This window comes from Ursus maritimus, unplaced genomic scaffold (assembly GCF_017311325.1).
Source record: "Ursus maritimus isolate PB19 unplaced genomic scaffold, ASM1731132v1 scaffold_7, whole genome shotgun sequence".
NCBI classification, from domain to species: domain Eukaryota; kingdom Metazoa; phylum Chordata; class Mammalia; order Carnivora; family Ursidae; genus Ursus; species Ursus maritimus.
In genome coordinates this window covers 71,992,704-72,008,265 of record NW_024426885.1, presented here as the reverse complement: position 1 = coordinate 72,008,265, position 15,562 = coordinate 71,992,704, and the positions used below count along the sequence as shown (strand labels likewise).

Sequence of the window (15,562 nt, the reverse complement as noted above, 5' to 3'; positions counted from 1 at the left end):
TACTAATTCCCACCCACCCCCCTCTTCCTACCAGAGTCTGACCCAGTGAGTCCCGCCTCCGGACGCCAAACAGAACTGGGGTCGACTATGTTCCTGATTCCAGAGCATGTCCATGTAGCCCGCCCTCCCCCTTAACCCTGACCCGAGGACCGTGGTGCAAAGTCCCGCGCTCTGCTTTTCCGTGGCAACAGGGTTGGTTTCGGAAATCGCGGCCACCAGCGCCTATGCCCCGCGGGGTTCGAGGGCGACGCTGCCAGAACCGCAGGGGGATTCGGTGGCGCCCCTCGCCCTCCCCCTCGCGGCCATTGGGCAGCCTCCGCGGCGCGCCCTGTAGACCGGGCGGGGCCCTCCCCATCTCCCCTAGTTCTCCTCCCCTATTTCCCGGGGTGGGAACGTCGGGAGGCGGGAGGCGTGGAGGGGCTGCAGAAGGGCGTCCGGTTACGTCTCCGCCTTCCTCAGCCTGGTCCGCGGAGCCGCTAGATTTGCCGGACAGCAGTTCGGGAACATGTTGGCCCCGATGCGCCGGAGTGGAGCTGCGTGGACGCGGACGCTGCTGCTGCAGCTTCTGCTGGCGGGGCCCGGGGGCTGCCTGAGCCGCCAAGAGCTCTTCCCGTTCGGCCCGGGACACGGGGACCTGGAGTTGGAGGCTGGGGACGACCACGTCTCCCCAGCCCTGGAGCTGAGGCGGGCGCTCCGCTTCTTCGACAGATCCGACATCGACTCGGTCTACGTGAGTGCAACCGGGGCAGGCGGTGGGGGCTGTCGGGGAGGAGGGTGTGGGGGCCGAGCCGGCGTCGGAAGGAAGGCCGGGGCTGGTGGGGGCGCCCGCAGGGCGGGACGGACGTGGGCGTCGTGGGCGGGGACCGGGACCCGCCGGCCGCGGGGGCGCGGGGCGCGGCGCCGGGTCTCCCGGCCCAAGCGGGCTCCCCGCCTCCGCCCGGCCCGCCGACGACTCTGCGCCGCCTGGCCACTATCGCCAGAGGAGCACGCGGGTCTGGAGAGCTCGCCCTGTTTGTGCGGCCCCGCACGCGCCCTGCCCGACCCGGGGAACCCCGGCACCCGGGGACCCCAGCACCCCGGGCGGAGTTTCCTCTCCGCCGCCGGGAAGTCGGTCCGCGTCTCGCTATTGTCCTGTGCCTTTGGGGACGGGACCCGATCCGGTAGGAACCAGGAGTGGGCGCGGAGCCTCAGCACGGCAAAAGCCAGAGCTGGGTCCCAGGCGGTGCGCGGGCCCTGGGACTTCCGTAGGTGCCGGGGCAGGAAAAGACCGCCAGAGCCAGCCTCTGCCCCGCCAATTTAGCCGACAGCCTGCGCTTGTGTGTGGACTCCGGATATGTCTTGGCAATGAGTCTACTCTCCAGTTGAGCTCGTTTCGGTCCAGAGTTTCGGACTGGGAAAGCAAGACGACCCGGAGATCCAATTTCCTGTAGCAGAGCATTGTCACCATGGGGGGCCCTCACTGGGGAGCGGGCCCAGGTGGCCGTTAGCTCTCTGGAGCCTTCTCAGAATTGGCCAGGCCTGGGGACGCTGTCAACTTGGTAAAGTACTTTCGTGCCGCCGCCTTCCCCAGCCCCGCACCATGTGGATTTCATATAAAGCTGCGCGCATTCCAGAAGTGGGGCGGGGGGAGGGCGGGTGGTGGGGACAACACAAACAGCGGCTGGAGCCTATCCTGCCCGTGAAATGGCTGTGTTCATCGTCTGGCCAGGGCAGACTGCGCCTTGGACGACACCCACGTGCAGATCGCTGGCTTTGCCTGAAAAGAATGAGTCCTTAAAGCCTCTACCCACAGAGAGTGTTGCCCTTGTGAATTGGCTGCCCTGGCAGTCTGGTGAAGCCTGTAAGACCCCTTCTTAGGATAGTATTTTTAATTACATAAACTAAAATCTGCAGGACTGCCCAGGAAATCCAGATAAAAATATTAAAACAAAAATTGTCTGAAGTAATATATGTGGTTTTTTCAAGATTTTATTTATTTATTTGAGAGAGAGAGGGAGCAGGAGCAGAGGGAGAAGCAGTCTCCCTTGCTGAGCAGGCAGCCTGATGCAGGACTTCATCCCAGGACTCGAGGATCATGACCTGAGTCCAAGGCAGACCCTTAACCAGCTGTGCCACCCAGGCGCCCCATGTGTGCTTATTTTTAGCCATATTAAATAGGTTTAACAGCGTGTCCATTGGGGGGGGTCAGATAATTACTGAATTTTCAAGATCATCTGGACAGTAAACAATATTTGAAGACACCTGCCATGATTAAAAGGTGATAGGAGAATATCTGTGACTTCTATTTGTGGCGAGGTCATAAAGAGTTACTGCTATGCTTTGTTGCCTGCATTCATAATGGAAGGAAATGCTAAATACCAGTTAGGGGTTACTGAAAATAAAAATAAAATTTCTTTTTTGTCTCTTAACAGACCCACTGAATTCTATTGTTAAATTTGGAACCTCCTCCCCTCCTTTATTTGTGGCATCAGACTAACCACATTACATTCTAAAAACCTAGAAAATCTATTGCTAAAAAAGGATTTCTTTCAAACCAGGTCTATGTAGGTTTAATCTGCATTTCAATGAGAAAGGATCTCAGAGCTCTCTTGGATGTTTTATCTGCCACCGGTTGGGTTCCCAGGAAGCTGAGTCTGAAATGGAGATCAGCAGGCAGGTTATTTCGGGGGGGCGAGCACCTCCACACCAGTGGAAGGGAGGGAGGAAGGACTGAGCAGAGGCTGACCCTGCGTGGCTTGCAGTCCCAGCAAAGGTCGCAGCCAGCCCCTGGGAGCTCTGGAGTGGGATGGCTTTCCCGAGCTGTGTCAAGTCCGTGTGAGAGTGCTGGGCCTCTGCCCTCACAGTGATGAGAGTCGATCGATCAATCATTGGGTAAGGGCTGCCCTGGAAGGAAGTTTGGCCCTGGGTGAGGCAATCCTCAAAGAGGGCTGACAAGGAAGGGCCGCATTCCCAGAAGTCGAGGGGGATCCAGTGTGTGATGGTCCTGAGTGAACAGGTGAATTGACAGGGATATGCGCATGAGCTAGGTGGTCTGTACTGTCCTGGGTACGTGGCTGAGAAGATGAACGGTCCCCGAGAAGGAAAACAATTATTGGGTGAGTGTATCTCCGTGTGTCAGGGACTTGGCTACTTTTAGGTTATTTAATCCTCAAAGCAACATGCCCTTCTTTTCAGATGAAGAAATAATAACAAACCTGGTCCCAGAATTCCAAAATCCTACCAGATGTTTCTACCCAAATGCCTATCTGGTCACTTGAGGTTCCACGTGGCAAAGTGACAAGTACTCACGTCCCTCCTCCCCTCAGCTACTTTAACTGCCCCTTGCTTTTCCTTGCTAGTGGGACCTTGTGAGGGTTCTTGCACTGCCCTGAGGCTGCCTGACGCCATTCCTTTATTCATCTAGTCTGAAAACACTCACCAAGTGCCTACTATGTGCCAGGCACTATTTTAGGCACTTAAAATACAAGTGAACAAAACAAAGAATCCCATCCTCGAGTAGTTCACATTCTAGCGAGGGAGTGGGACCAAGAAAATAAGCGGCAAACATAATAAAGTAAATTATATAGTATTTTAGCAGGTGATATACTACGAATGTCAGCGGTCTGGGATGGAGTAGACAGTTGGATAGGAGTCTGGAATTTAGAAAGAAGCCTAGGCTTTGGATATAAAATTGGAAGTCATCGGCACAGAGATGGTATTGAAAACAAGAGAACTAAATGAAGCCCACTAGGGGAGTATATGTAGAGAGAAGAGGTCCCAGGGAGCCTCCAACAGGTCAGGGAAAAGAGGAGGAGACAGCAATGGAGGCTGACGGGGCATGGCCAGTGAGGTGAGAGGAAACCAGGAGGAGTCCTGGAAGCCAAGTGAGGAAAGTGTATCAAGGAGGAGGGAGTGAACCACCATGTTAAATGGGCCCGAAAGGTGAGGACTTAGAGTTGCCCATTGGCTTGAATAAAATGGTGCTCAGTTCCCCATTACACCCTCATGGCAGGCCCTCCCTTCTGTAACTCTCTTGTCATGTTGGCTATGACACTGTCCAGCTGTGTTCAGCTTCTTTGGTGCTGTCCCCCGACCCTGACTTCAGAAGACCATGGACTCTTTGGCCTGGGTTCAGGGCCTCAGCCTACCCTTCTGGCTTCATTTCCAGCTTTGCCTTAACCCTTCTCAAAGAGTAAAATATGCCTTACTTTGGCCCTTTGCTCACTCTTTTATTCTTCCACTTTATCTACCTCTTACCGCTCAGAATCTCTCCCGTTCTCTCAGGGTCAACGCAAGCCCTTCCTCCTCCCTAATGACCCGTGCCAGCAGACCGCATTCAGCTCCCAGTCCTTAGAACTCTCTCTAACTCCAGTGCTGTCTGCTTTGGAGCTTAATATATTGACGAATGTTCACGTATCTTCATCTGTTCACCTGGAGTATCAGTAGATAATGTAGAAAAAGGGAGATCTCTGGAGCCCAAGACATGTGACCTTGAATCTCCCTTCTGCCACTTACTTGTTGTGGATCCTGGGTAAGTTATCCAGCTTCTGAAAGCCTTGGTGTGTTCATCTGTAAAACAGACGCCTCGTTGCCTTTCTCATGGAGTTGTGAACATCCTTGAATTAATGTATTTAAGCACTTTGTCATGTGGTAGTGTGCTCTCAAACTGTGGGCTTTCTTCTTCATTGAGAGCTGAGATTGTGTCTTTTTTTAAAAAAAAGCCAAAACCTTTATTCTCTACTTTATTCTTGTAGTACTTTGGTGCTATATTTTTGATGTAACTTTGAAGAAGGATGTTTCATATGTAACAGGCTGATGCTAGCTCTGTCAGGGGCACCTACAAAAATAGGCCTCTTGGACTTTTACACTAACGTACAGAACCATAAAATCTGTCAAGGCGAAAACTCCCTGGCATTTTTAAAAAATTTTTTAAAAGATAAATTTATTTGAGAGAGAGAGCACGCATGAAAGGGAGCATATGCAGGGGGAGGGGGCAGAGGCAGAAGAAGAAGCAGACTCCCGACGGAGCAGGGAGCCCGACGTGGTGCTTGATCCCATGAACCTGGGATCATGACCTGAGCTGAAGGCAGATGCTTAACTGACTGCGCCACCCAGGCGCCTCCCCCCCCCTTTTAAAGGTTTTATTTATTTGAGAGAGTGAGAGAGAGAGAGCACAAGCAGGGGTGGGGGAGGGTCAGAGGGAGAGGGACAAGCAGACTCCCCACTGAGCAGGGAACGGAGACATGGAACTCCATCCTCGGACCCCGGGATCATGACCTGAGCCAAAGGCAGAGACTTAACCGACTGAGCCACCCAGGCGCCCCAGCTCCCTGGAATTTCTTAATGTGTTGGGAAGTACAGCAGGGCAAGAGAAAACATTCCATACAAATAGTGTTTACGCTTGCTGGCCATACACTGTGTTCTTAGTGTAACTGGAGTGCAACTTATCTATATAAACACGCGACATATTTCAGAAGCCAGTGAAGTAAACGGAAGCACCAGTTCTTTAAATGACTCTTGATCACGTAAACGAGCACGTCCGTTCCACGGAAACAATACTCTGGTGCTGACGGCACCTGAGCCTGTGGCGGTTGTGTGTGGAGATCAAGGAGAGCGAGGTCGGCTTCCTCGGTGTTTCTTGCAGCAGCTGGTGGACTTGGTTTTGCGGGCTTGTTTGCAGTGCTGCTCTTCACTGTGCCTGCCATTTGCTGCGTGGAAACATCCAGCATTGCAGATTGGTGTTCACACTGTCCATCGGGGCAGAAATCTTTTCCAGGTTCAAACCCCGCTGTGTGGCATCCCAACACCTAACCACAGGGCCATGGCCTTTGTTCCCTTGCCCACTGTCGGTGCAGTTTGAACGCTTGCACCACACCATCAAGCCTAGCACTCCTGCTCGAGAAATTAGTTGCTTGGCTCTTCTGGTGGATTGCATTTTCAGTGTGTGTTCTTGCAACATTTTGTTGCTCTCCTGAGCATTTTTTTGGACCCTCGACCTTTTCCTCCTTTCCTTCTTTATCATATTTCTTGGCTTTCCTATTAAGCTCTTTCACAGAAAACTTCACGTTAAATAGGGGTTTCTCCACATTTGACATGGTCCTGAGAATTTCCTTGGAGGTGGCAGGCTGGGCCCGTGGCACAGGTTTGATGGGAGGGCACTGGGGGTCCCATCCCAGTCCTGAGAAGCGGACCCACCCAGCTCCCAGAGATTGTGGCATATTCCCGGTACTGTCCCCCATATGGGTGCCACACCTCCTGGCACATAGGAAGTTTATGAATCTGTTGGTCAGGCCCAGGGCCAGTCCCTGTGGTTGTGAAGGTGGTTCTCAGCACATGGGCTATGGGCAAGGGGACAAGTGAGAGTTGGAGCCCAGCCCACAGGCTGCTCACCAAGCCCTAAGCCTCACCATGGGACTGGGGCCACTCAGAGGAAAGGGCGCCTGGGTCTGACTTACCCAAAGGCACCCTGTGGTCTGCAGAGGCCCTGCTTGAACCATAGAATACTTAACAGAGTATTGATTTCCAGTGGGGGCTAAAATGAAATTGAGTCATGATGTTGATCGACTTTTTTTTTTTAAGATTTTATTTTTAAGTAATCACTACACCCAACATGGGGCTTGAACCCACAACCCTGAGATCAAGCGTCACATGCTCCACCAACTGAGCCAGCCAGGTGCCCCTGTTGATCAACTTATAATAGAAGTCAGATCACTTCATTTCTCACATTCTTGTTGTTTCTGGTCTTGTTACTTATGAAATGAAGAGGTTTGACAAGATTATCTCTGAGCTCCATCTTATTTTGGATTTTTAATATTCTTTGAGTGACCAGGTGTTGAATAATTACATGTACCATTTCAGGACACTGGATATTACTTCTAGTAAAATGCAGGGTGGTGTTAAGATACATCATTGATTCATTCAGCGAATACTTAATTTACTGCCTGTTATGCCCCGCACAGGGCTAGGCTTCAGAGAGCAGATTGAAACAAGACCAGTGTTGTTACTGCTCTCACAGAGTTTGCAGTCTGCTGGGGAAGACAGGCATTAAACCAATAATTATACCGATAATTGACCAATTGCCCCCGTGATGCATACTACAGGGGAGAAGTCCCTAGATTGTGGTGGCACCTGAGCTGGAAGGGTTCAGGAGAACCTTCGCAGTTGGAACTAAACGATGAGTAGAGGTGAGCCCTGTGAAGAAGGTGGGCGGCAGACTGTGGTTCAAACAGAGGAAACGTAACTGTGTATAAGATCATGAGTTTAGAGAGAAGGAGCTTATTACGTCACAGAAATGGTACGAAAGCCAGTGTGCGCGAGGGCAGGGCTGCAGGAGGACCCGGGAGAGCTAAATCAGACCTTGTCACCCCCAGGTCGGAGCCCTCCAAGGGTTTTCCTTCACATCGCAGGGCTTCCAAACTTCCCGCCACGCCCCCAAAGCCTCACTTGGCCCCGCCCAGCTGGTCTCTGCGCCCCCACCCCTCTCTCCGATCTTGGCACCCGCCAGGCTCTAGCCACACCAGGTTGCTTTCTCTCGTCCCACCACAGCCAGCTTGTCCCACCTGGGTCTTGGCACTTGGCCTCCTTCTGCCTGGGACGCATAGTCCTGATGTCCCGTGGCTGCACCTTCCTGTCATGCGGGCTCTGCCCACTCGCAGACCCCCATTTGTGACTTTTTCCCCCCATCTTATCTTATTTTCTTCATGGCATGCATCGCAATCTAAAAACCAGGTCGTTCATTTATTCCCTTACCTGTCTGTTGGCTCTCTTTTCCCCCTAGAGTCAGAGCCCTGTGAAGGCAGGGTTTCGCCTGCCATATTCACCCCCATCCCCTTGGCACATAGTGGGTGCTCTATTATGATTTATTGAAGGAATGAATGACTAGGCATTTTTCATCTTACTCTGTCAAGCAGCGGGATGCCATTAGAGCTTTCTAAGTAGAGGAGGAACATGATTTATTTTGAAAAGATTCCCACTTTCTTCAACAAATAAATGGCACGGGAGAAGAAGAAGACAGAGAACCGGAATAGATTAAAAGAGATTTAAGAGGCCTGTTAACCAAGTGGCCAGTGAGGCCCTTGTTGAATCCTGATAGAAACAAAGTGGCCATAAAAGGACATCTTTGAGACAAATTGCTTTCCTAGAAGAGATGCCTAGGGGAAGATTGACAGGTGAAATAATTTGATGTCTGAGATTTCATTTAAAATACTTCAAAAAAAGAAAAAATAAATACGCACATGTGTGGGAGGAATGAGTGAATCAGGAACTGGAGCCTGTTGAAAATTGCGGGAGCTGAGGGATGAGTATATGGGTGTTCGTGTGCTGTTCTTCTGTGTGTTGAAATTTTCCCTTGTGAGTCGTTTGGTTATAAAAAGTTTTAAAAATGTATGCTGCCTCCCAGGCGGGGGTGGGGGGGCAGGGCGGAGGAGGAAGAGTGAATTCCAAGGCTAGAGGCCTGTCGCCAGGGTTCAGATGAGAGGTGGTGGCGTGTGGATGAGGGTTGTGGGTTCCAGACCTAGTTAGAAGGTGGGAGCAAGAGGCTTGCTCACGTGTTATCTCATTTGAGACACACGGCAGCCCTGCAAGGTGGCTCAGGTAGGTCATGGGATGAGCTTCCTATTGTAGAGAAGGAAGCTGACCCGTAAAGCTAAGGAACCTGTAAGAATTCACTCAGCTGGTAAGTATGAGCTGGAACTTGAACTCAGATCCTCTGACTTCCAGGTTTGCGGTCTTTGTACTATGCCACGTTGAACAGCACTTTCTTCTTTTCCTTTCTTCACTTATTCACTTGATGGTATCTCATCAGCCCCTGTTCCGTACAATTTTGGGCTAGGTTTGGGGGCTGCAGTGGGAAGTGGCCTCACGTATGGTCTCTGCTCTCCCGAAGGTGACTCGTGCATTCCGTGACTCACTGCTGCACAGTTGGACTCACCAGTGCATCACACTCCTCTCCACCGCACGCACCACTCACTACTGCATTGCCTGTGAGAGAAGTTGCTTCTTAGCCCCTGTGGAGCAGGTTTCGTAACTGCTTTTGTCCTCAAGTACATTTTTTTCTTTCATTCAACTTTTAATTACAAATGTTTCAAATACACACATCAAAGGAAGAAAATAATACCATGAGAACCCATAGGCACATTACCTAAATGTAACAGTTGTTGGCATTTTCCATATTTGTTTCATTAATTTCCCTTTGCTGATGTATGCAAGGTAAATTACAGTCTTTGTGACTTACGTCACTAGATGTTTTAGTATGCGTTCCTAAAATAATAAGAGCATTTCCCTGGATAACCAGCCTACTACTATCACACATAACAAAATCAATAATAATCCCCTATTATCAATTTATGGCCATTCCATATCAGAGCTCTCCAATATTCCCAAAGCTGTCCTTTATAGCTAGGCTTACTCAGATGGGCCTAAAGAAAGACAAGCATTACATTTGAATATGTCTCATTAGTCTGTTTTTTTTTTTTTTTTAGGATTTTATTTTATCTAGAGAGAGAGTGAGCACAAGAGCAGGGAGGGGCAGCGGGGGAGGGAGGAAGACTTTGAAGCAGATTCTGCGCTGAGTGCAGAGTCCGACAGGGCTTGCTCTCAGGACCCTGAGATCATGAACTGAGTGGAATCCAAAAGTCAGACACTCAACTGACTGTGCCACCCACGTGCCCGTCTTTATCTGTTTTAATCTTGAGCTCCCCCATTCCATTCATCAGCTTATTTAAGAATCACTGCCCATTGTCCTGTAGAATGCTCCATCTTTTGCATTTGACTGTTTCTTCATAATGTAGTTTGGCTTGTTAATTCCATTTCTGTATTTCTTGAAAACTGGCAATCTTGAAAATATCCAGATTAAACATTTTTTTTCTTTAAAAAACATGTACAATTTTATTTTTAAATTAATTTTGGAACTAGGTACAAATGGTTAAAAAAAAGAACTTGTAAAAACAGGGAAAAGGGAAATTTCCTTCCCATCCTGGCCTCAAGCCCCATACTTCCCTCCCTAGAGACAATCACTGTTCACGAGTTTTTTTATCTCCTTGCAGAGAGATAATCAAATGTACAAACATATGTATATGTACAATCACCCCCTGATTTTATATACCTCCTTGATTTTTTAAATACCAGCTTTATTGACCTGTGATTCACATACCATAAAATTGACCCCTTTAAAATGTACAATTCAGCAATTTTTAGTATATTCAGAAAGTTGTACAACCATCACCACTGTCCAACTACGGAATATCTTGATTGCCCTCATATCCTTTAGCAGTCACACCCCAGCTCCCCCAGCACCCCCACTCCCTTGATCTCTGGTAACCACTAATCTACTGTCTGTCTCTATGGATTTGCCTATTCTGGACATTGCACGTAAATGGAATCATACAATATGTGATCTTTTGTTACTGGCTTCTTTCACTTAGCGTAACATTTTCAAGGTTCCTCCATGTTGTAGCATGGATCAGTACTTTATTCTTCTATGGCTGAATAATATTGTTGTTTTGTCCATTCATAAGTTAATGGATATCCAGATTGTTTCTCTTTTTTGGCTATTTATGAATAATACCGCTATGAATGTTTGTGTACAAGTCTGTATGTGGACATCTGCTTACAATTCTCTTGAGTCTGTACTGAGGAGTGGAATTGCAAGTAAAGGGGCTCAAAACGAGTCTCCCTAAGTGTGCCACTTTAGCATGTGGGTTATTTTGAGCAGAAAGCAATCAAGATCCAATGGGCTCAAGAGAAACATTTGCCCACGCCTTAACTACCTAGAAGAATGTAAGTTGGGGAGTCCTTCCCAGAATGAGAGTTTTTATCAGAGATAAGTTTTTTCTGGGTGACCCATCTATGTGGCAGAGCAAACATCTAATTACCAAACATCTGCTCTTATTGTCCTGTGAATTCTCCCACTCTCCTATCTCATTCCCCAGCGCAGGGTGGCATATATACCTCATTTTACCTTCCTGTCTCGGAACACCCCTGTATGTGGTATTCCTGTATGTTCGAAATTAAATTTCATTTTGTCCTGTTAATTTGTCTCGTGTCAATTTAATTCTTAGACCAGTCAGATGAACCTTTGAAGGTATGGGTAAATTTCTCCTCCCCGAACTAGGTCATATGGTAACTCTGTTTAATATTTTGGGGTCTATCAAACTGTTTTCCAAAGTTTGGAAATGGCTGCACCATTTTACATTCCCTTTAACCACGTATGAGGTTCCAATTTCTCTACATCTTCTGTCAATACTTCTTATTGTTTGACTTTTTGATTCTAGCCCACTTAATGGGTGTGAAGTTCTATCTCAGTATGGTTTTGATTTGCATGTCCATGATGGCTGATGACGTTGAGCATCTTTTCACGTGCTTATTGCCCATTTATGTATCTTCTTTGGAGAACATTTGTTCAAATCCTTTGCTCATTTTTTATTTGGGATGTTAATGTTTTATTATAGAGTAGGTTAAACCTTATTTAGGATACTTCCTGAATGAAGTTGTATATGTCGTACTTACAACATCAGGAGGCAAGTGATGTCTGGTCATTGCTGTACTGGCTGCTACTGTTAAGGAGATGACAGCCAGATCAGGTCTGTCATGTTTCCCCCTTGTGAACAGCGAGCAAGCTATGGGATGAAACTTCAGCCTTATGCAGCTGCCCCCTTTCCCACCAACCTTTCAATTAATGCTTAGCATCCATTGATGATCTTTGCCTCAATCAGTTATTAAATTAAGTGCTGCCAAGTACTGTTTTAGTTTGTTTTGTTGCTTGCTTTTTTGTTTCTTTATTCCTTCTACATTTATTAGCTGGCGTACTTCTGTAAGGAGAAGCTTTCCCTCCTCAACTGGGGCTTTTGGGTGATACTGACATATGGCTCATTCTGGAAAGGCAGATGGAGACTTAATTCTTTCTCTATAATTTCTAATGTTCAAATGAAGGGATTGGTGTTCAAGTTAAGTATCCAAATTAAGGGAGTTTCTGGGGTTCCAGTTGGTAAACTTCTGATATCTAGCTCCCAAGTGTCAAAGTGTCATGCTTCTCCCCAGTGACTGAGAATTTGTACAAGCCCTTCCCCACTCTTCCCTAACTGGCTCCTGTTCTGGAATACTGAGGGACATTTCTACCCCGTCTTTGATAGACACACTAGAAGTGAACATTTAAAGACTCCAGCCATTTTTAAATGTTGGAAGGTAACTTAGGTAGAAATTTCCTACAGAAGAGATGGGTAACTGATTCAAAGTCTCTCATTAGATATTAACTGGATTAAATTGAAAACACTGACACATCTCTTAACTATTACCCCTAGGTTGTCCCTTGTTTTTATAGGCTAAGACTTTTGTTTTTATTTCTAATTCAAGCCAGAGCCATTTCCCTGGCTCTGTGGGGTTAATGGAAAAAATGTGCAGTTTGGACCCAAGAGTTTTGTTCTGGCACTTCTTCTAGTGTATGATCTTAGGCAAGACCTATAAACTGAAACTCATTTTTTCTCAAGTGGAGAATGAAGATGATATTAATGCCTGCTTTACCAGATCCAATCAAATAACTGGAATAAAGATGCTTCATAAACTTTACAGTACCATGAAAGTGGGTCAGGCCCTCGGTCCCTTAGTTGTCCTAGGCTTGAAATCAGTCAGCCTCCTCCTTGATTGTATTATGGACTTGGCTGTTTCCTGGGCTTCTTTCTCAAGTTTTTCTTTCCTTAGGCCCTTTTAGTTTTTTCACTTGTTCTAGCTACCCAGGCTTTATCCATGAAGCCGTCACGTGAAGCTTTGGCTCACAGTTCTTCTGAACTAGCCAGCCAAATATAACAGAAAGAGCAAAGTAACCTTTTTGGGGGGCACCAGCAAATGTAGGTTCAAATCTTGCTTCCATCGCTTGCTGGCTATGCGACATCAAGCTAAATTAAGTCTCATTTCGTTGTCTTTTTTATATATGTGAAAAGAAGGATGCTTGTATGACATTTTAAAAAATGCGGACAGCTTTAGTAAAGAACCTTAGACACAGCACTCAGTAAATGTTTGTTGCCTTTCTGTGCTTTACCCCAAATGATTTTACCTTAAATTCCGGCTTCCTCCCACCCATGGAGGTCGCTTTTGCAACTGCAGGCAATTTCATTGTCTTCTCAGTATAGCTATTTGCATTTGTAAAACGACCCCATTTGTTTCTTATTTGTGCCTACCTCCAGTATTCTTAACCACATCTGTTTTGGAGAAGGTTTCCCCCACTGGTGCAGGCTGCTTTCTGCCCTGGGGACTGCTACTAGACTCATTAAAGCCTAAGAAGATGGTCCTTTCAACTTCTTAAGTGTGCATTTGAATATAAAGGATCTAACATGTAATTTATTGAGTGTCTGCATTTTGACTGTCTCCAGTGATTCCTGCTGTCTTTACAGATGGCTGTGAAACAGAAGTGCTTTTTAAAATGGGGAACACTCCCCATTATGAGTTAGTTGCTCTGTCCACCCTCCTCATAATGTCAGCTGAGTTGAAACAGTTTACATAAGTAGCTCCAGCTGTTAGCCATGTGGTGCTGGGCATTTTCACCCTGGGGTGTTTTGTGGTGTAAGTGACGTGTTCTGCCCTGTGCAACTGGGTGAAGAGCCTGTTGTTTGGTGAGGTCTTTGGAGTGAGAGAATAGATATGTTCGTTCTTTCACTCATTCATTTTTTTTAAAGTAAGCTCTACACCTAACGTGGGGCTCGAGCTCACAACCCTGAGATCAAGAGTCGCATGTTCCACTGACTGAGCCAGTCAGGCGCCCCTAGATATGTTCTTTTGGGGGGCATTAAGTTGTGCTAGTAACACACTGAAGTGAAGTTTAATTTTGCTAAAGGAGCTTCTTTTTCCCAGTGTAAACTGTAAGTAAGATTTCAGGGCAATATTTACATTGGTCAATGGACTGGAAGTAGCTGTTTTCAATAAAGAAGTGGTTTAGACAGTAATATAATAATAATAATAATAATAATAATAATATTATTATTATTATTATTATTCTCTCCATAATTCAGACAGGCTTTCTCAGGAATACATTCAATCCGTAAGAGTTTGTTGTGTAATCTACAGCAAAGAATGTGGGGGTGCCTTTGGGAGTCAGGGCACCTGAGTCAGGGTCCAAGGTACTAATTGTCAGCTGTTGTTAAAATATAAACTGAGGCATATTAAAAGCTTTTAAGAGCTTATTCAAACAAAAATCAATTCTAATTGGGCAGTATCGAAACTAGCAGATAGAAATGAGCTCTGAGGAGCTGTACAAAATGAAAGACTTTCATAGCCAGAAGCGAAGAGGAACAAGGAAGTCATACTAGGTGAAAAATGGGATTGGTTACTGCAAGGTCCCTTTCCTTTAGAGGATGGGAAGGGTCTGTCCGAGAGATTTTCTAACTAGTGCTAGTCAGGCGATTCCTGATTGGTTTCAGATTCCATTTTTGGGAGAGCCAAAACTGTAATTAAGTTAAATCTTGGTTCATAAGAGACTCTTAACTATAGGAAACAAACTGAGGGTTGCTAGAGGGGAGGGGGTGGGGCGATGGGGTAACTGGGCGATGCACATTAAGGAGGGCACATGATGTAATGAGCACTGGGTATCATATAAGACTGATGAATCACTGAACTCTACCTCTGAAACAAACGAACAAACGAAAGCTAAGTCTTGGTTTGCTGATGTGGAGCTTAGCATAAGCAACTCCATTTGGGCATGTTATCTTGTGGGGTTCTGTTTGGTTTTTAACAATTCTCCCCTTTTGATCAGGCTCTCAGGCTGAGAGATGTGATAAAAATGTATGGCATTAGTGCTTCTCCCAGTTCTGGAGTTCTTGCATTTTTCTCTTTCTCATCGTCTGTGTGGTATTCACAGGTCATTACGTCTTTTTGCTGAATCTTTCTGGAGGGTTTGCAGGTCATGACCTTAGGTAGGTTTACATTCTTTAAATCAGCTATTCCCTTTGTTTCTTTTCTGATGAGTTAGTCTTAAGATCATTTGCTTGGTGGTTAGTGGCTGCAAACATGCATTTAAAGCTTTATAGAGAATCCAGTGTTGCAGGGAGACTGCCATGATTATTACAAGCAGGATAGTTCCCAATGTCTAGAGTACACTTTGGAGCATGGCATCCAAGAACCAAACCAATCAGAATCAAATAATTCTAAGAAAGACCCCACTGAAGGGGCCACTTCCTTAAGCCAAGTGCTGCAAGTGATGCTGGCCATAGCACACACACCTCCTTGCTCAGCTAAAAGGTGATCAAGGGCTACCCTATTATCAAGAACAATGTTGGACAGGGAGTCTAAGGATTTTTTGTTGGGTAGGTACTACTTTAACGGTAGATTCTGATATAGGCACCACACTTTGGAAGCATTGTCTTTCCATGCATTCAGAGAGAAAACACAAGTAGTGAAAAGGGAAAAGGAATAAAAACTTCATATGGAAGTAAAGATCTGTTGTTGGGGTTTTTTTTAGGTAGGCTCCACACCCAGCGTGGAGCGCATTATGGGGCTTGAATTCATGACCCTGAGATTGAGACCTGAACTGAAATCAGGAGTCGGACATTTAACCAGCTAAGCCACTGAGGTGCCCCAGGAGGTGAAGTTCTTGATCCAT

At 46.7% G+C, this 15,562-nt stretch overlaps 1 protein-coding gene and 1 pseudogene across 1 annotated transcript in view; one reads left to right on the top strand and one right to left on the bottom strand.

Annotated features, from left to right (window-relative positions):
• The first annotated feature begins 490 nt into the window (after positions 1–490).
• Positions 491–15,562, top strand: part of NID1 (nidogen 1) — an 84,125-nt gene continuing 69,053 nt past the window's right edge. The window contains exon 1 of the mRNA XM_040624372.1: positions 491–730. Coding sequence (XP_040480306.1) covers positions 506–730 — 225 coding nt within the window. The 5' untranslated portion in view covers positions 491–505. The remainder of the gene's footprint in view (positions 731–15,562) is intronic.
• On the bottom strand, positions 2,540–6,074 carry LOC121101251 (annotated as a pseudogene).